Source organism: Mustelus asterias, chromosome 12 (genome assembly GCF_964213995.1).
Source record: "Mustelus asterias chromosome 12, sMusAst1.hap1.1, whole genome shotgun sequence".
Lineage (NCBI taxonomy): Eukaryota > Metazoa > Chordata > Chondrichthyes > Carcharhiniformes > Triakidae > Mustelus > Mustelus asterias.
In genome coordinates, this window is record NC_135812.1 from 103,494,259 (window position 1) to 103,514,959 (window position 20,701).

Sequence of the window (20,701 nt, forward strand, 5' to 3'; positions counted from 1 at the left end):
AAGTCAATATTAAATATGGAGCTCCCTGCTGAATCAGTGAGTGAGCCATACAGATAAAAGGGTCGATGTTCCAGCTGGACTACCACTGGGAGCACAAATAGCCTCAGTGCACCTGGGTAAGCAAAGAGAAAAATATACAACATTCCCAATTCAGTATCCATTGACAAAAACATACATATGCATGTCAAATGACGTCAGAATCAGGTGCCTGTTGTGACTGATGGTCACTGCTCATAAATACAAATGAAGCAAGTCTACCTGGATGATGTAGCATACAATGCTGGCATCCAATAAAGGTCAGCAACTTCAGAAGGAGGAAAGAAAGATGTGGGGGCAGAGAGAAGGAAAGGAACATTAAAACAAAGCAGCAAGTTACTGAAGGAGAAAGCAGTAACTTATCAGACAAGCTATTTAACATGCAGGCATGCATCACACCTGAGCCTGACCCTGGACAATGATAGGGGTGGGTCTTACTTAATAATTCATCCTTCTTATAATGCTGAAACCAACTAACACCTCCACTACAATTCAGTAATTCAGCAGGACCACCTATCTCTGAACAGACTAGAGACAGGACCTCATCTATATGGCTCACTGCTTTATCAAACTTTACCATTTACCCAATAGGGGTGTTGAGAGAGTTTGCCAAACATTTGAGATGGTGACCCCTTAAAATTGCAGTCATGCCTTTTTAAAGATGAAATAAAATGCATTTCCTCTATTATGCTGAAGAAATGGCTAGGTACACTTTTTGCACTTCTTCCTTTTTTATAGGCATTAGTATTTCTTGAGCATTCAAGGAGCCTGCACCCAGATACTAACTTCATTTTTATGTTCAAGGATAAGAAATGTAGTATATTAATTTGCAAATATACTAATATGCATTGCAGCATGAAAAGAGTATAAACAAGGTGCTTAGAAGACAGAGACAGAGTTAGGAATAATATTCAGTTAGGCGAGATCATAGAAAATACAAACTGGTCTAAGCTTGCAGTGAACGCACACGTGCGCGCGGACTGTGCACAAATGCCCAAAGTTTGGTTAACAAGTTTGGTGAGTTGCACATGATGAGAATATGATGCAGTGGTGATAACTTGAGAACTGTCTCAGATTTACTAAAATGGTTCCAGGGATGAGGTCTTACAGTTATCTCAATAGACTGGGAAAATTTGGATTGTTCTTCTTAGAGAAGAGGCCTGAAGAAAATGTTAAACATAATGAAAGGCTTGGACATAATCACTAGAAAGAAACTATTTCCAATGGCTGAAGAATCGATACAGTAAGAAGTTTAACAACACCAGGTTAAAGTCCAACAGGTTTATTTGGTAGGAAAAGCCACAAGCTTTCAGAGCCTTAAGCCCCTTCTTCAGGCGAGTGGGAATTCTGTTCACAAACAGGGCATATAAAGACACAAACTCAATTTACAGAATAATGGTTGGAATGCGAATACTTACAGCTAATCAAGTCTTTAAGATACAAACAAGTTAATTAGCTGAAAGTATTCGCATTCCAACCATTATTCTGTAAATTGAGTTTGTGTCTTTATATGCCCTGTTTGTGAACAGAATTCCCACTCACCTGAAGAAGGGGCTTAAGGCTCCGAAAGCTTGTGGCTTTTGATACCAAATAAACCTGTTGGACTTTAACCTGGTGCTGTTAAACTTCTTACTGCGTTTACCCCAGTCCAACGCCGGCATCTCCACATCATTAAGAATCGATAACCAGAGGGCACAGATTAAAGGCCACTAGCAAAACAACCAAAGGAAGATATGCAGCAGGTGATTTGAAATGCACTGATAGAGTGAACAAATGCACAGCACAAAATAAATAGAGGGATTCAGGAGTGGAACTAACTGGATTGCGCTTTGAAACAGGTGGTATAGATATCATGGGCCAATTGGCCTCCTTCCATATTGTATGTCTATGATGTCTATTCCAAAAGTTAAAAGAGGAAATTTTGGAGCCAAGAAGTGATGGGCATATACAAGTGATTAAGTCCAGTATTAAATTAAATAAGATGGATTATTCAAAGGTGAACAGTAGCAAGAATGAGGGCTGTGAGGTAATGAGAAAACGGATGGTCTACAGAACAACAATGACGAAGAAAACCAATGCAGAAGATGACAGGAAGTAGTCAGGTATAATTTATTTACCTGTAAATATTAATAATGCTTCCTAGACTAAACAGGGACTGATCAAGTTCAGTTCCACCTCATGCATCAAATATTCAGAAACAAAGATAGATATGAACAGATAGAGAAATTTCAAGCTGTATGTTTTGCACTGAGATTGGGACCTTGACACCATTCCCATCTTAAAAAAAAGCTAGAGAAGCAGATATAAAATTACATCTCAATTACCAGTCAAGCCAAATGCTGATCAAAGGTGAAGCATGAATAAAAGATAAATAAGCAGATCAAAGCTGCATTACCTCACGATTTTAAAACTACTCTCCAAGTAAATTAATGTACACAACTGGAAATGTTATTTATTCATTGTGATAGCAAAACATAAATGTTAGTTTAGTCACAAAAACAAATTACCCTACGATTTTTAACATGTAGTCAGAGTTAACCCCTCCAACTGAAAATAGATCCTGTGACTATCTTTGGCAAGGAAGTAGTTCAGTAAGGAAAATTTGTTATTTCTTCAAAGGTCCATTGCATCTATAATAATTTGTAAGAATATTCTAAAAGGATAAGAGTTTGCATCAATTGTAAAGAAATTAATTATAATTTTCTTGGACAATAAGAAACACTGGTCCATGTGATCTAGCGATCCTTGGTCAGGAAGCAGTAACAGAAATCAAGTGAAGAATGAAGCTGTTTAGCTGGCAGACACAAAGGAGATCTTCAGGCACAAAGGAGAGCCAAAAACAGGATCTGAAGGGCAAAAGGAATCAGTGTACAGATATGAATACAAAGAAAAAGCGGGCAGGAACACACTTATTGCGAGAAGAAAATGACTTGGTCAGTTTCTCGGTTTTGCAGAAAAGGAGACCGCAGTTCTTGAAGGCGAGTTGGCTAAAACGGTCTAAAATCTAGAAACTTGTGTGAATAGCTGTGTGTTTTCCCAGAAGTGGCCAAACCTCTACTGATTGGTTGAAAAGGAACTCTGGAAAGCTACACCATCTAAATATGTATTCAAACCTGCCTCTGGGTAAAAAGGGATCAATGAATTAACTCTCTATATACCCTATGTTTGGCCAGACATATCCCAGACGTGTGTTCCTTTCAGATAAGAAATGGATTGAAAGCCATTATGTAAACATATTTCAAAAAGGAGGATAAAGTAGCTTCAAGTGTTGAACCTTGGGTGGCGTGTGGCCTTATTCCAGTACACACAACAAAATGGTTTGTATCAAGTCCAATATCTCATGTTACCATATTCTTTATGTTGGTGCTATATACATGGGGGAAACAGTGGTGTACTGGCAATGTCATTGGACTAATAAAGTCAGACACCACCATAGCTGATGGAATTTAAGCTTAATTAACAAATCTGGAATTTTATTTTATTCTAATGCAATGCTAGCATTGCTGGCAAGACCAGCAGTTGTCTGCTTCCTTAATTGCCCTTGAACTTAGTGGCTTGCTGGGTTATTTCAGAGGGTAGCTAAAAGTCAACCACATTGCCGTGGGTCTGGAATCACACAGACAAGACTGGGCAAACAAAACAGATATCCTTCCCCACAGGGCATTAATGAACTAGATGGGTTTTTATAACAATTGACAGTAGTTTTATGATCACCATTACTGAGACTGGCTTTCAATTCCAGGTTTTTAATTGAGTTTTTAAAATTAGTCTCAGTTATGATGACCGTGCATCAATCAGTTCTTGTTAAAAACCCTTCTTGTTCACTAACGTCCTTTTTACAGAAGGAAATCTGCCCTCCTTACCTGGTCTGGCTAACTGCCCTCTGAAATGGCTTAGCCATTCAGTTCAAGGGCAATTAGGAATGCGCAGCAAATGCTGACTTTGCCAGTGACACCTGCATCCCATTAATTGATAAAAGGAAGAAAAGGCTATTTCTCAATTTTTAAAAACATTAGCATGCTGATGGTGACCAAACAACAGCTTGCAAAATTGCACATTACACTTACTAGCTAGTTCTAAAAACGTTCATATCTGAAATGCCACTGTTGTCTCACTGAATGTAAAGTGTTCATTATTCACCATCTCATTTCAAAATCAAAAGAAAATTAAGCAGCATATATGATTATTAATCAATATGATTAATTTATAAATGCGCAAAGAAACTAATTCCATTCACCTATGTGAAGCCCAATTAGGATGCAGGAACGAGGATGGGATATTATTCTCCAGCTGGATAATGGTTAGTCGTAAAGTAGAGATTGTAAGAACTTTTGAGCCATGAACAGCACCATTCCATTTGAACTCGCCCGCTGGGGTCATGCAGAACTTGTGTGAAAGATGCCTTCGTTTGTCATGATCTTCTCGATGTTGATGCTTGTTGAGTGCCAAGGTGCTGGTGCTGTATTGGTTTTGGTAGACACGATACTTTCCCTCTTGACCCAACTTAAACAAGTTATTCACAATTCCCTTCATCACCAGATCTTTTCTTGTGCTCAGGCGAGAGATTTCCCCTTGTGAATTTACCACCAGGACCTGAAAATAGTTTCAATATATTATTTTCTATCAATACATTTTCCAAATTCCACATTATCTTTGCTAGTTACAACTGAATATCTTTAAACGCCACATTTTAAAACGGAATAATTTTGTACAATAGACTTCCAAAAGAAAGTAAATCACACGGAATAAATTAACTGACAACTTCAAAATATCTGTAAAAGGGTGGGTTATAGATCGCGGAGATATTAATAGTGTTGCCTAGGGCAGCAGTGGCAAGCGCTGCTGCCTCACAGTGCCGGGACTCGGGTTCAATTCCTGGCTTGGGTCACGGTCCGTGTGGAGTCTGCACATTCTTCCCGTGTCTGCGTGGGTTTCCTCCAGGTGCTCAGATTTCCTCCCACAGTCTGAAAGATGTGTCAGTTAGGTGCATTGGCCGTGCTCAATTCTCCCTCAGTGTACCCAAACAGGCGATGGAATGTGGGGATTAGGGGATTTTCACAGTAACTTCATTGCCGTGTTAATGTAAGCCTACTTGTGACACTAACAGTAAATAATGATAATAAATATATCCCTCCTCCTTCTCTGTTGCCAGGAAGACAAAGGAGCTTTTGAGTACTTTAAAGTAGGAATCAACAAGTTGCAATGGGAGACAGGGTGCAGGAGAGAACAAACAAATATAATTAGGTTGATGGCCTAAAAGGTTTTTGCCTGCTCCACAGTTTTCCTTTCATGAAATGTGGGAAGATAAATTACCTCAAAAGGTCTGAGGTTTAAAGTAAATTTTGGAAAGAAATTTTAAAGTCACAGCGAGTTTAAGCAGCAAATTAATCAGTGCACATCATATTCGAATTGCAACATATTGCAAGTGCAATTCAATTTAAATCAACTGAAGCGTATGTTCTTACGTACAAGCTTGTCTCTCACCTCTCTGCCCTCCTTAAACGATTTGTTTGCTTCGTGCACTGCAGCAGCAGCCTGGGCACTCTTCAGTTGACTCAACTTGCTGTCAGGGTTCCGTAACCTCGTGACCATCCTAGTTGGGATAGATGATCCTTTACCAGCTCCAAAGGAATCACCATTTTCGTCATTTGCTTTATCGCTGCCAAGTTCTCCTGGTTCTACAGCAAATAATCATTGCAGAGGTATCAATGGTTGTGCATAGCTCACTCACAAAACAATCTTAGATATATTGTTACACATCATTTCCCATTCACATACATCCTGACTACTTGATATGCTTTAAGAAAGAAATTTTAATCTAAGGAAAATCTCTTCAAAACTGATCTTTACCTAGTTTCTGGCTCCTAGTCTGATTAAAGAGTGTGTATCACTTGACAGTAAAATATGAATTGATATTATTACCTCACTGAACTATTTTGGTCTGCATCTGTTGACTTGGGGAAGGGGTTAAAGGAGTTGTTTATTGTGCGGTTATCCTTGACAATACAACAAAGCTCACGTCTTAAACATTGCTTATAAAGGAAATCCTTAAAATACATAGAAACCACTCTTTCATAGTATGACAATACTAGATTTTCATTTGATCTTTAACTACAATTGTCCATCTCTTTAGGGTTCCAAATGTGTTGTAAACCTCTATAATTGAACCTGGTAGCCCATGTTTTTTTTTCTAATAAGTACAAGCCTGCAGAATTAACAAACCTGGCACAATACCAATCCATTAATATCTCTTAGAAATAATAGTACAATAAAAGTAGTGCATATAGAGGGGTTATTCAATAAAAGATGATGCATACTGTTTCTTAAAAAGGTAGAAATACATTAAATACAGAAACTCTGCACCATTGTTTGAAGAGGTCAACATGGTCAAATAGTTGTGGAAATCCCTACAGTAATCAAATCTGTTGTCTTTCTGCTTTAGATTAGTTCTTTTAAATGCAACATTAACCACATGGTCTATTTTTTCAGGAATGGGATGAATAAGCAGCTACAGTTCTACAATAGGAAAACTTCAGCAAACAATGGCATACAACTGCAAACAGGTTTTAAATGCAAGTCTTATCAAGTGACTCAGTAGAGAATTAGAGAAATTGTAATAAACCAACTGATTAATCCTTAGTATCATTGAGATTTTTAACACTTGATTTTTAAAAGTTTTAGAAAATATTTGTGAACAAACCATAATGTGGTGCAAAATATTATTGAAAGTATCTACATAAAAATGTATTACATTGTCCCTTTCAAATCAGCTTAATGGAATTAATCACTCCAAGATACAGGGCTTTAATGCTTCGATGGTGAAGAATTAAATCATGGAGTTTTTATACTCCTGGAACTTGACTCCTATTTAGCCAATCTTGATCAATTGTGTTAAAATCTCAGAAATTCAGCAGTACATACCCAAGAAAAATGAGGAAAGGGATCACGTCTGAAATCTATGAAAATATTTTCAACAGCACAATGTATCACAATATCAAAACACTTGGTCAGAGTGATAAATTGTAGCTGTGTTCCAAATTTCCCTAATCAGAAAATGGGCCAAAAGAAAATTGGCTGGGAGGGAAGGAAGATACATTGGGAGATGGTTTCAAGAGAGGCAAAATGATCCTTCAAATTTCCCTCAGCCAGGCTTATCCAATAAGCATTTATTACACTCTTTTGGGTACGCAGCTGCAACTCAAACTCCATTCACTCTACTTTTGAATTGATTGCAGGCAAGTTTTAAGAGCATCTCCCTTTAACCATGTCATCCCTAGATGTAGAGAGGTGCTTTCCTCCACTTGGATCTAAGTGTAACCAGTTGTATGGTATGGCATCATGTGTGCCATGACACTTCTTTTATGCCACCTATAAACAATTATTTTGTTACTGGAGGAGATTTGACTCTTGGGCAACCCACCTTCTTCCACACCCTTTAAAATTACAATTATAAAATGCTGGACATAAATCAGGCAAGGATATATATTCCTTAATTCAAAATTCGGGCATACTAATTTTTTTGGCTGGAGTTGAATTAGCAACTAAAATCTTGACTCGCACTGGTCCTGCCACAAACTCTATATCCATGTTGTGTTTGAACTCGAATTACATGTCGTGGTAACACTATATTTTATAAGGAAATAATTAAAGTTCACCTGCATCTTCTTGGCCATTTCCTGAAGACTGTGAGGACCCCTCCACATTCTCCAAATCCTCAGCTAGCTTGAAACTAGAATCCTGAGTGGGTGTCTCAATGGGCAAATCTGCATTGCTGGTACTATCATCAACAGATAGCGGTGATGGCATACTTTTCACAGCAGTGGCAGCATCAGTAGAGTTCTCAACAGTGTCTTCTAAAGTAGTAGAAAAATTGAAATATTGTATTTTAGACATCAAAAGCAATATAAACATCTTCCTCCTGCACCAGTGGGAATAAATAAACAACCACTGAAATGGACCAATCTCTATGTAGTCATGCACAAGAAGCTTAACAATAGATTGGTTAAACTGAGCTCAAGTTTTCTCATTATCATTGCCTATTTAAATAACATTCAGCACTTCATCATTTAAATTATGTTACCCCAAAAAACAATTTGTTTGAACGGTTATTCTTTAAAATGCCAAAGTACTGGTACTTGGGCAGCATGGTGGCACAGTGGCTAGCACTGCTGCCTCAGTCAGGGATCTGGGTTCAATTCCAGCCTTGGGTCACTGTGTGGAGTTTGCATGTTCTCCCCATGTCTGCGTGGGTTTCCTCCGGGTGCTCTGGTTTCGCTGACAGAGTGCAGAGTTCCCTCTCACCCACCTTGATTGCCACCTATGCAGAGTTCCCTCCCTCTCATCCCGATGGAATCATTTAAATTATGATTTAAATGAGAGGAATTCCCTCCCTCCCACCCCTGTGGAGCTCCCCTTCCCTCCCTGCCCCATCATAGCTCCACTGGCTCCTCGCACAGTTATGGTGTCCTGTGGGCACTGCCAGGCTGGCACTACCCTTGTCCACCCAGGGGCTTCAATGGCCTCTGATCACCCCAGTGAGGCCATCATGTCTGGTCCCACTGATGGACACCATCTGTGATTCTCACGGGGGGAGAATCTCAACCGACGAGCAGGTAAGGGCAAGTGAGTCTGGACAAAAATGTCCAGGACTCGCTAATGATGTCACTGGATGCGAAGCCAATTTCACTAACAAAACAGAGTCGGTACGATCGGGGAGGCGAGAAACTGGGTGCACTCTCATTTTTTGCTTCTCCTCATTGAAGGTTGGGCAGGACGAGGTCACAAGATCATGCCCTAGGAGTCAAATTTGGACTTTCCAAGTCCGCATGACTCAGTATTTACCCATTGAACCATCAGGAACAGAATCAACTTAGGATTTGCTTTCAATCTCTTCATATAGAAGACAAACAAATTCTGAAATGCTGTGCGCAAAAATAGATGAACAAGGAAATGATTTAATCAAGAAAAAAATATGGAGCACAGAGAACAAGATAGTTCAATGCCACGTGTCATGCAGTGAATTGAAAAATATGCAATTGTAGAAAGCAAGATGCTTTAATCACAGACTCATGCATTAAGGAACAAGTAAGTTTTGCAGTCATGTAAACTCATCTACAGTGCACAGAGTAACTCTTTGGGGATGGGGCAGCAAAGTTGAGATCTGGCCAACAATTTATGTCAGTTTAGTAATCTGTAAAATACATCCTCAAGTTTGATAATCTTGCAATAGAAAATAAGTAACGTGTTACCCCACTACAGAATAGTTTGAATTGGGTTGCTGCCCTTGATTTTCTTGAGCTTAACTGAATGAGAGGACTGGTACCAAAAATGGAAACGGCATAACTGTTCTAATCCAAAAAATGTTTATTAATTAGGGAACACAACTTATTTGAAAAAGTTTCAGAACCTTACAAAACACTTCAAACCAAAACTTGACTAAATCTTCTTAGCTTATCCAGGATCAATGGAAATAGTTCCAGCTTCTCGAGTCTTGTATCACTGCCGTTCCAACCTCTGGTATCATTCTGCTAAGTCTACGGTAAACTGTCTAGTTATTTCAATGTCCTTTCTATAAAAGAACCAGCACTCAAAATTACACACACTAGGATCTAATCATTAAATTTATGACCGAATTGCCCTTCCTCTTCATGCTCCCATTTGTAAAACTCAACGTAATTAACCTTTTTCAAAAAAGTTCTTCCTACATTTACTCTGAGCAAACTTCTCCCACTGTCTAAAACACCTTTCATATACATTGGGATAATTTTATGATAAATTCCTAGTGCTCTTCTGAGGGATGTTATTGGGTCAGGGGTTTATTATTGCACCAGAGAAAAGGCGCTTTACTGAATAATATCTGGCCAATGACTGCCGATACAGAGCAAAAACATTTTAGTATTAAAAGCATTTTACTTCCAAGTATTACCTTTGAACAGAAATAGTGTCAAAAAGAAATTTAACAATATTCATGCTTAAAACATAAAGTAAAATGGAAACTGAAATTCATTGAAAATGTGCCGTGAAACTTATTTTGCAGGTAAAGACATGCAGCAAATAGTGATACAAGCAAGACACTTTCACTATCTGCTTTGGTGGGATTTGAACCCAGGTCACAGATCTTGCTCTGGTTCTCTGGATGACTAATCTCAGTGGCAATACCACTACACCACTGGCAAAAATTAAAATCTGATGAACTTGAAATGAACCTGGAGTATAAACACAGCTGAGACAAAAACCACATTGCCAAAAATACCAATATCCACAAAAACATTCATAATCCTTATCAAAAAGGAATATTTTGCCACTTTGGTGTTTTTCTTACTGTTTAGGAAATAAAAGCTCCGACCAATGCTTCAAGCCACAAAGTTACAATTGGTGTCAAAAAAAATTAACCAGAAATTTAAAATGCATTTAATTGGAGATGACAACTGTATGATTATTGAATATGAAATGTCCAAGTTCAAGTATTGCCAAAAAATTAACTGGTAGGTACTAATTTAAGTTATTTGGGATTCATTTGATGGGGTAGGATATAATGCCTGTAAGAGATTTTTCCTTCTTTGGGTACCACAGCTCTACAGATCTAATTCAAAATCATAACAATACATATAGACAGTAGTCATCGTCCATCATGCACCAAAATAAACACGTGGAGAAAGGTTTGTGTGTGATGTAGAGTGTACAACACAAAAGACCATCTGAAAAAAAAAATTATGCTCCCTCAATGACTCAACCTAGTTGAGTATTGCCAGCCTAGTCTGGTATTGTGATCTTGTCTGCAGATAACAGGCTTCAGCTCGGCTGACAATTGGAGCAGCACAACCATCCTCAGTGTCTCTGACCTGGTCAGAGGAATTGAACGGCGGATATGGTGGTTAGCGCTAGTGACTCACAACGCCAGAGGCCCAGGTTCAATTCCAGCCTTGGGTGACTCCATGTGGAGTTTGCTTGTTCTGCCCATGTCTGTGTTGGTTTCCCCGGGTGGTCCGGTTTCCTCCCATAGTCCAAAGATGTGCAGGTTAGATGGAGTGGCCATGTTAAAGTGACCCTTAGTGTCCCAAGATGTGTATGTTAAGGGAATTAGTGGTGTAAATACGTGGGGTTATTGGAATAGGGCCTGGTTAATATGAACCGTCAGCGAGTCAGTGCACACTCGATAGGCTGTATGGCCTCCTTCTGAACTGTAAAGATTCAAATGGTTCTAAAAAGGAATTGTTCATTACTATTCCTGCCCCTGTCCAATAGCCAGATTGAAATTGCACATGGGCACATTGGGTGAGGGTTTTCTTTGGGCATTCAAGAGCAAAGAATAAAATCTAAGTTTAATGAAGAAAAATATGAAGCAGCTCCAGTCCAAACATACATTTTAAGAAATTTGTTTTGATATGAAAGGTAGCAAAAATAAAGCACAAGACTTCAGACAGTGATATTATATTGTTAAAGTTTTAATTTAAAAGTTAGAAGATGTCAGTAAATTGTCATTTGTACTAACTATTAGGTTACTAACAAATCAGTTTATCAACAGACAGCCAGAAAAATTGCCTGCAATATGAGCAAGGAACATGGACACAGAAAAATAAAAATGATTGATGAATGGTTCCAAAGATGGAGGAAGTTCATTCACTGAGAATAAAGATTGAGAAAACAACTGCTCCCCCCACCCTAGATATTGAGAGTCACCCTCTGTACCTGTTCTATCCAGGGGGAGTGGTACTGATTCGACTGCCAGTTTCTTCTCTTCCGTCAGCTTCTCAGCTTCAGGTTGTGCCAGCTCTTTCTCTCCAGTGTCCTTTGACAGGCAATGCTTATTTTCCTCTGCCGAAGCATTTTGGCTGTTGCCATCACTCTTCAACGTCTCTGAATTTTCAGAGCTACAGTTATCGGCACTAGGTGTGGGGTCTATAGCAAAATGCAGAACACAAGCACTACCTTTTGAATATGCCCCTGACTATGCGTAAGGAAATACCCAAGACATTTGGCACATCTCAGTCACATTTTGAGATCAGAATTGCAAATTAGCACTCATTTCACATCTTTGAACACAAGAATATAAACATATTTTTGCAATGTTTATAAGAAATAGCCTACAGCTCTCAATTATGAGATGAGCTTTCCAAAACAGCCTAACCATGGTATTTTTACTTCAAAGCTAAAACTGCTCCTCAGGGTAGATGAGGGGACACAGAAGTGTTTCCAAAAGGCAACAGCTCGAAACCTTTCCCAACATGAGGAATTGTTAACATGTTCACATGCAAACTGCTGTTCCCTTCAGAAATATACAACCCAATACCATAATCAGTTTGGAATTTTGTTTTCTATTCAAAGTGATACTTACCGAGCAAGCAAAGTCATCACCCAACTTGTTTTATCCATTGCTACCAATTCACAATAGATTAATTGGTATCAATTGCATGCAGGTTAAAGTTGCACTTAATCACATTTTAGTTTGGTGTTTGAAGTTTCATTTGTGATTTGTTTTTGTTGAAGGCAGTATCCCTTTCAGGGCCTGCTCCTTTTACTTTGTCCCTCAGTTTTCTAGATTTGGTTTATCCAAAAGAGTCTGCTACTTTCAACACATCCCATTAAATTTCTTCCACTGCCATCACTGGGGAACACGGAAACACAAAATGCACTCTCCAAACACAAGGGTTGGAAGGACAAAAAAAAAATCAATAGCTGCCTCTCTCTTCTCCCCCTACCCCACAGCTCAAGTGAATGTACTTATGAACACAAGCACTATAATGCTTCATCAAAATTCTACAGTTTCTATCTAGAAACATAGAAAACTACAGCACAAAACAGGCCCTTCGGCCCCACAAGTTGTGCCAAACATATCCCTACCTTTTAGGCCTACCTATAACCCTCCATCCTATTAAGTCCCATGGACTCATCTAGGAGTCTCTTAAAAGACCCTATTGAGTTTGCCTCCACCACCACTGACGGCAGCAGATTCCACTCGCCCACCACCCTCTGTGTGAAAAACTTCCCCCTAACATTTCCCTTGTACCTAGACCCCAGCACCTTAAACCTGTGTCCTCTCGTAGCAGCCATTTCCACCCTGGGAAAAAGCCTCAGAGTCCACCCGATCTATGCCTCTCAACATCTTATATACCTCTATTAGGTCTTCTCTCATCCAACGTCTCTCCAAGGAGAAAAGACCGAGCTCCCTCAGCCTATCCTCATAAGGCATGCCACTCAATCCAGGCAACATCCTTGTAAATCTCCTCTGCACCCTTTCAATCTTTTCCACATCCTTCCTATAGTGAGGCGACCAGAACGGAGCACAGTACTCCAAGTGGGGTCTGACGAGGGTCTTGTATAGCTGCATCATTATCCCTGGACTCCTAAACTCAATCCCTCGATTGATAAAGGCCAGCACACCATACGCCTTCTTAACCACCTCCTCCACCTGCGGGGCCAATTTTAGAGTCCTATGGACCCGGACCCCAAGATCCTTCTGATCCTCTACAGTACTAAGAGTCTTTCCCTTTATATTGTACTCCTTCATCCCATTTGACCTGCCAAAATGGACCACTACGCATTTATCTGGGTTGGTTTCTAGTTCCATCAGAACATCAAGATTAATGTAACTCAATGATACAGAAAATGTGAGTCTCAGAGTCTTCATAGCAAGTAAATTAAAATAAAATCAACTTCAAATCCAGTGCCTCTGCTGGGATTTGAAGTTTAATCTATAAAAATGGCATGAAGCACATATCTTCACTGTTCTAAATAATCTTAGAACAGACTGATGCAAACAAAGCATGGATTGTTTTGAAAAATTTAGTGCTGTTATCTCTTGTTCCATTTGCATACATGCAATCCACATCTAACTTCAGTATTACAGTTCTCAAATCTAGCTAAAAATTACCATCATGGTCTTCAGAGTGAACATTGTCCAGATGATATTTGAAACCCCAGTCTAGTTTTAAGATTAACAGGAACAAAGTGCCTCTGTTGCATGCAATCAATTAAAATAACTCTGGTGACACTAGCTGATGGTTAACCCAATAAGAATTCACAGTGGGTAAACACCATTTACCTTCTGTGCCTTTTTCCTGAAGATTTTCTTCAGTCTCTTTACTATCCTTGTCCTTCTCTTCAGTTTGCTCTTCTGATGCTTCATTACTTTTCTCAATCTCCATCTGGCCATTATCCTCAGTTTCTCTCTTGGCCTTCTCTGCTTGTTCTGCTGCCTTTTGCTTAACTTCCTCCATCTCTGCTTCTTGCTTTGCTTTCTGGCGCTCCAAAATTTCCTCTGAGGAAAAGAATGGAGATTCCTTTTAGTTCTAGAGATGGACTAGCTGTGCTATTTTAGTTGGCATTAAAACCCAAGTGTGTGTTTCCAAATAGATGCCCAAAACCTCCATATCAGACTGATGCTAGTTGAACATCATTCAACGGCGCTGATCTCAGTTTTAAAAACCTTGCCTTTAGAGCTCTCTATGGTATGTCAGTTTATGTACAAACTGCAAAGAAGGGGAGAATAATATGCAAAACCACATCAATTTGAGAAGCTAACACTTATCTTTTCAAGCAGCGTGGAATACTTTGTTAAAGATACTCAGAAATGTTTCAGTTTTTTCATTCACTTAGCACCTCTTTAAAAAAAAAATTACTTTTCTAAAGACAGCATATCAAGCCTGTGGAAATATAATTGTTGCTTCTCTTCCTGCTCCCAATGGTGTGAAAGGCAAATTTTCTTCTATTCCAGTCAGCAAGGTTTTTCCTAGGACAGGTCAGTAGCCTATCGCCAGAGCCTTACAGCTTTAGGGGTGTCAGTCCGCATCAAGCACTAGTCAGAGAACAGCTGCTACTCAAGATAAATATTTGAAAGGATAATTTATTAAAATAGAAATGGGATTTGAGAGTACAAATGAAAAAAACAAAATCATTGAGGCCAGATGTAATTCATCCCAGAATAGTGAGGGAAGCTGAAGAGGAAAGAGGCAGTTATAATCATTTCCTAAAACAAAATTTAGAAACGGAAATTCATTGTGCCCAAGGATTGGAAAGACAAAATGTTCCACCCTTATTTACAATAAAATAAAGGAATAAGGCAGGAAATCACGGGCCCATTAGCCTAACCCTAGCTATGGGGAAACATCCAAATCACACCAAGGAGCAAAATGAGTTAGAGTGGCATTTATTAGTCAGATGCAGTCAGAATGTATCTGTAAAAAGCAGCTGGTGGTGCCTACGATTTTTGATGCAATCAGCGTTTTGATAAAGGGAGTGTAACATAGGATGGAATGCTACTGGGGTGCTATTTCACACGTGTGCAAAAAGTTAACATACATTATCCAGGTGAGTATGGTCAGATGGATAGATTGATTGTTGAGGGACGGAAGCAGAGAACAGGGATTAATGATATACTTTCAGATTACAGGAGTTATGTGCCAGAGATCTCCAATGAGGCATTTTAATGTCCACATTCAAATGAAAAGTAAGTGAAATATTATAATAACCTGTTAACAAGTGTGGTTTAAGAGGCCAACTGTGGGGGTGAACACAGGTGACTGGATGACAGACAGATAAGAATCAGTAAATCAGAGAAATGTTTAGTAGTATGTTCTGTGGAAAACGTTCACTGAAGAAAGTACATCCAAGTGGTAAACCACTGAACAGAATGTTAGAAGTGAAAGGCACTAAGAGTCCAGATGAAGTTAAATTTGTACAAGATACTGGTTGGACCAAAGGCGAGTACAGAAACAAAAAGTGCGAGATGTATGGAATGGAGGTGACAGCATTGACGTGAGGAAGATTTCTGGGAAGCCTGACCATAAGAACGGAGGTTCAAACTGTAAAGAGAAGGATGCAATGAACAGTGTAGAGGGCACTGTGATGAGTTGCTGAAATGCAAAGAAAAAAGCCTTGGGGCTAGAAGGACTGAAATCTTATAGGAATGCAGCTGATACTCATAACTGCTGATGCCCCAGGCTAAGCATGGAAGAAGTCAAACCACAACAGGAGCAATATCCAATCATGACCTACATGCTTTAGAAGCAACAGTTTACCAAAAACATGTCACTTGCAAATTAACAATGTTTCTCAACATTTTACCAAATTTCATTCATCAGCACTGCATTTCTTTTCAAGGCTTTTTTTAAAAAAAGAAACTGTAGATATTATTTACCAAAAAACTAGGCTAGGCAGGGGAATTTTAAGCAAAATCCACAAAATATGGAATTACGTGAAAAGAACACCCAATAAAAATCACCATAAAAACAGCCCTGGTCACCTGTACAGGCTACAGTCAGAGAGTCATTACCGTACAGGAGGAGGCAATTTAGCCCATTAAGCCAGGCCAGTTCTCGGAGAGATTCAATCAGTCCTGCTAGAGCCCCACTCTATCCCTTTGGCTCTCCAACTTTAGTTCCCTCAAGCACTCATCCGATTTCATTTATGGTGTCTGCTTCTGCCACCCTTGTAGGCAACAAGTTCCAGGTCATTTACCACTCTGCAAAAAAACCTCTGCATCAAAATCCTTGTTTCCTTGTCCCCAAAATGTTTGCATCATCAACTAATAGGAACAGCTTTTATCTATTGTCTACAGCCGGCAGCCCACCAGCTGATACTGCAGAAGATTAATTGCTACTAATTACTGGAGTGTTTGTTTTAATCTGAGCTAATGCATTATTGTTATTCTTAAACTTGTTCCCTGGATTTCAGAGTAGGGTTTGATTAGGTTGATTGACAAAAAGAAAATCATGAGTGGGTGGAGCTAGTCTTGCAGATAGAGAAAAAAATGTAGGTAGTTGCAGTTTGAAGTTGAAAAGAGCAGTCGCTCTTTTACTCTCTATTTCTCATTTTCTGGAATTTGGATACCTGCTAGAAAATAGGTTTTGTCTCTCCAGAGGTCTGCAAAAGGCAAGAAGTGTTTTCTCTCTCTCTCCCTCACTGGCGTGAAGATAGATTTTCCTCTGGAAGCTGCTGTCGGTGTCAAAAGGCACTCTGCATCTATGTCCAGAAGGGTTAAAAGGCTGGAGGACTGGGAATTCACATGTGTCTTGCTAACTGATTCTGCAGAGTGTTTACGTCTCTGGGGATATTGCTTAAATTGGAGCTAATAAAAATAGCTAACAGTTAAGAATTATACTTTGTAATGTTTAATAAGTATTTCAATTGGTAGAAGTTACGTTAATTTTTTTATAGTTAAACTATTGTTAAATAAAGTTTGTTTTAATAAAGGTTCCTAGTGGGTCAACACTATCATACCTGGATTATGCTCACTAATTCCAATGTCAAAAATACTAGTTGCGGTCTAGGCTAACTTCATGATACATTGGAGTTTCTGATCTGGTCTGTAACAATACTCTAATTGTGGCCTAACCAGAGCAAGTTCTCTTCAGCACAACTTCCCCGTTTCATACTCAATACATAACAACCAAGATCTCTTGCTTCACTAACTACTCTCCCAGTATGTTCCACCATCTTCAATGATGCATGTGAACCTCCAGATCCCTGCACACTTTAGAACTGTGCCAGAAAGTCCATATTGCCTTTTCCTCTGCCAAAATGCATCACTTCACATATCTCTGCATTAAATTGCATTTGCCACTTGTGTGCCCATTCTGTTCGCTTGTCGATGTCCTGTTGCAGTCAATTTGCATCATTCTTGCTGTCAGTCACTCGTCCAAGTTTGGTATCGTTGACAACTCTTGAAATATTAACTCTGTATCCCAATATTCTCCCATTTCATGAGCCTCATGTTAACCAGTCTTAAGTGGTACTGTCAAAGGTTTTTTTTTAAACCAAATTAACATCCATTGCAGTCCCTTCATTAACCTTCTTTTATTTGTTTGGATAAAGTAACAATTAGATCAGTCAAACACAATCTGCCAGCTCCCCTCAACTAACTCAAACTTCTCCAAGTTCCTGTTCATTTCCCCCCCTTCCCCGCCGATTGTTTCTGAAACCATACCCACCACAGATGTTAAATTGAGCAGCATTTAGTTACTAGGAATGCCTTTGCACCCTTTCTAGTAAAGGTGTCACACTTGCCACACTCTAATCCTCTGGTACTTCCATCCATGCAGGGAAGATTGGAACATTATGGCAAGCCTTTTCACCACATCTTCCCTTTCCTTTGTAACCTGGGGGATGAAAACTATCTGGACCAGATTCTTACCTACTGCACAGAGCCAGCCTTTCCAGTACATCCTGCCCAACAATTTTCACTCCATCTATTGCCTCTACCACCTCTGCTTCTACCAATATTTGGTCAGCATTCTATTCCTTAGTAAACACTGATGCAAAGTATCATTAGGTATTCTAGTCATGCCTGGAGCCTCGACACATACATTCTTTGACCCCAAAGGCCCTACCTTGTCTCTTACTTCCCACTTATTATCTACAGTCAGTTAAAATTTTTGCATTAATGATAATTGTCATTCTAATCTCTCGACCAGTCTTATCTTCACCTTCACTTCCCCATAACTTATGTATTTGGCCTGGTTGTCGCTCAAGAATTCACCTGAGATGCATCGTACATCCTTTTCTTGTTATTTCATCACCGTCGCTATTTTCCTGTCACTCCATTAAATTTAGTCCTCTTCCAACTTAAGTTCTACTTTAGATTGTTCCTTGCAGCTCTTCACTCCTAATCTAAACCTTTTGAAATCTTATAGACTACAAGCCCATTGCAGCTACTTTCACTGAAAATAGATTTCTTACTTTAAAAAAGACCAAGGAGTACTTTGTAATGTGGAGAGCTGAGAAATTAACCTGCATCTACATTCTTTAACAACCTGGTTATATATGCTGACATGTACCTTGAATTCATGGAACTGGAGCTCACTTTCAAGATCTACACAAGCTAGTGGTTCACTAGTGATGTACCACTATGATTATTCCAGTGAAACACCTAGAACTAACATTCCAGAACCTCCAAAAAGGTATATATTACAGCAGATCTACACATTCCTGAGTACAGGAGAAAGATCTTCATCTATAAATCTACTATTTTTTTTAGTTGGTGTGACAACAACCTGTAAAAACCACCGCTATGGGCATTATTTGTTACAATCGTACAGAAAATCTGACATGGATCTTTCAATCAAGGATATTCCTTTTTCTATCCTTAGAATATATAAAATTTATTGAATGCTTCACTCAGTTCGTTACCAGGACAACTCCATAGATGCTTAAAAAAATGAGGCAAGCCATATAAACTAGAAACTTTCCACCTCTGTTCCAATCTGCTCTGTTAGCTGGCATCGGCCTATGCAGTAGTAGTACAACTGGCCTTGGCACTGAGGCCAAAGTTGTTCTCATTTGTGATAAATATCAAACTCTTTTTGGAACTGTGCTTCTGAGATGTAGGAGGACAGGATTTGCTGGGACCATTTTTGTCCCGCAGTTCAACAACATTCAGGCTCATTACCAAAGTTTACACATGAAATTCAAAGGCAATTGATTAGTTCTACCCCACCTCAACCCGTTTTCATTTTTTTTTTTAAAAACTGTTCTCTACCTTTTATTTCTTAGTCTTATTTTTCTCCCCCCACAACTCTTTCCCCCATCTTCTTACCTTTTCTCCCCCGTTCCTCAATTTTACCTCTTTCCCACCCATCTCCCCCCACATCTTGATTTGTCACAGCCTACCCTCTATTTCAGCTTCTCTGCTGTTTGTCCATTCATACCTTCTATTCTCGCTATGGACTGCCATTAGCACCTCTTAGCCTTTCCCCTTGTTTTTGTGGCTCCGACTCATCTTTCATTCCCTCACCCTACAGTATAAATATCTCCCATTTTCCATGCCTTTTAGCTTTGACAAAGGGTGATCTGGACTCGAAATGTCAGTTCTTTTCTCTCCTTACAGATGCTGCCAGACATGCTGAGATTTTCCAGCGTTTTCTCTTTTGGAAATTGAAAGACAAGTTAGGCAAGACACTGGAGGGCTGTTACTGACCATACACTGTGCCTCAGCAAAGAAAGCAACACATTCAGTATTGAACACTGAAATCGGCAAGGCAAATAACCTAGTGTTTAAAAAATGTCTGGTGAACAGTTTTGAGTTTCTCAACCAAAGGATGAACACTCATGTCATTTCTTTTCACCCCATACCATTTTAATTCAGAATGCAGACAACGGGACTCAGTTAAAAAAAACATTTCTATTGATCCAACAAGCACACTTAGATTCTGTAATTACCCAACAGTTAATTCCACTTAGGAGAACAGTTATTACGCCATTCCATGGCTCCATTACAGAAGTTTTTGTATTCAATGCAGAGTTCACAAAATACAAATTTTTGTTAAAAAAAAATCACACTGTGATCTGTAGTGAGGAAAAATATCTGTGGAAAGCTCAACACCATAAATATCCAACAAGTAGATGAACCAAAATTAATTTACATGCTCAACCATGACCATCACACTTAAAGAATCCCAGTCATGTAACCTCTATGGAAGACAATGAGTTAAAGTGAAATATCTTAAAAATACTGCAATATAAAAAGGTTTCCAACCGACAAATGACCAAGACATACATGTTGTCCTCTTGCTTCAAAATCCGCGATTGCAAAAGTGGCAGCACATCACTAATACATTTTCCAGCCATCGGTTTAATTTAAACATGAGGCACTTTTAACATTTTGATTTGATTTATTCTCGCATGTATTAGCATACAGTGAAAAGTATTGTTTCTTGCGTGCTATACAGAC

The 20,701-nt window shown here is 39.1% G+C and overlaps 1 protein-coding gene across 1 annotated transcript in view; it reads right to left on the reverse strand.

Moving 5' to 3' along the window:
• bptf (bromodomain PHD finger transcription factor) overlaps nt 1–20,701 on the reverse strand; it is a 139,024-nt gene that overhangs the window by 66,196 nt on the left and 52,127 nt on the right. The window contains exons 5-10 of the mRNA XM_078226069.1: nt 14,078–14,293; nt 11,725–11,934; nt 7,692–7,889; nt 5,521–5,714; nt 4,274–4,629; nt 2,801–2,882 (exon numbers count right to left, since the gene is read on the reverse strand). Of these exons, the coding sequence (XP_078082195.1) occupies nt 2,801–2,882; nt 4,274–4,629; nt 5,521–5,714; nt 7,692–7,889; nt 11,725–11,934; nt 14,078–14,293 (1,256 nt within the window). The remainder of the gene's footprint in view (nt 1–2,800; nt 2,883–4,273; nt 4,630–5,520; nt 5,715–7,691; nt 7,890–11,724; nt 11,935–14,077; nt 14,294–20,701) is intronic.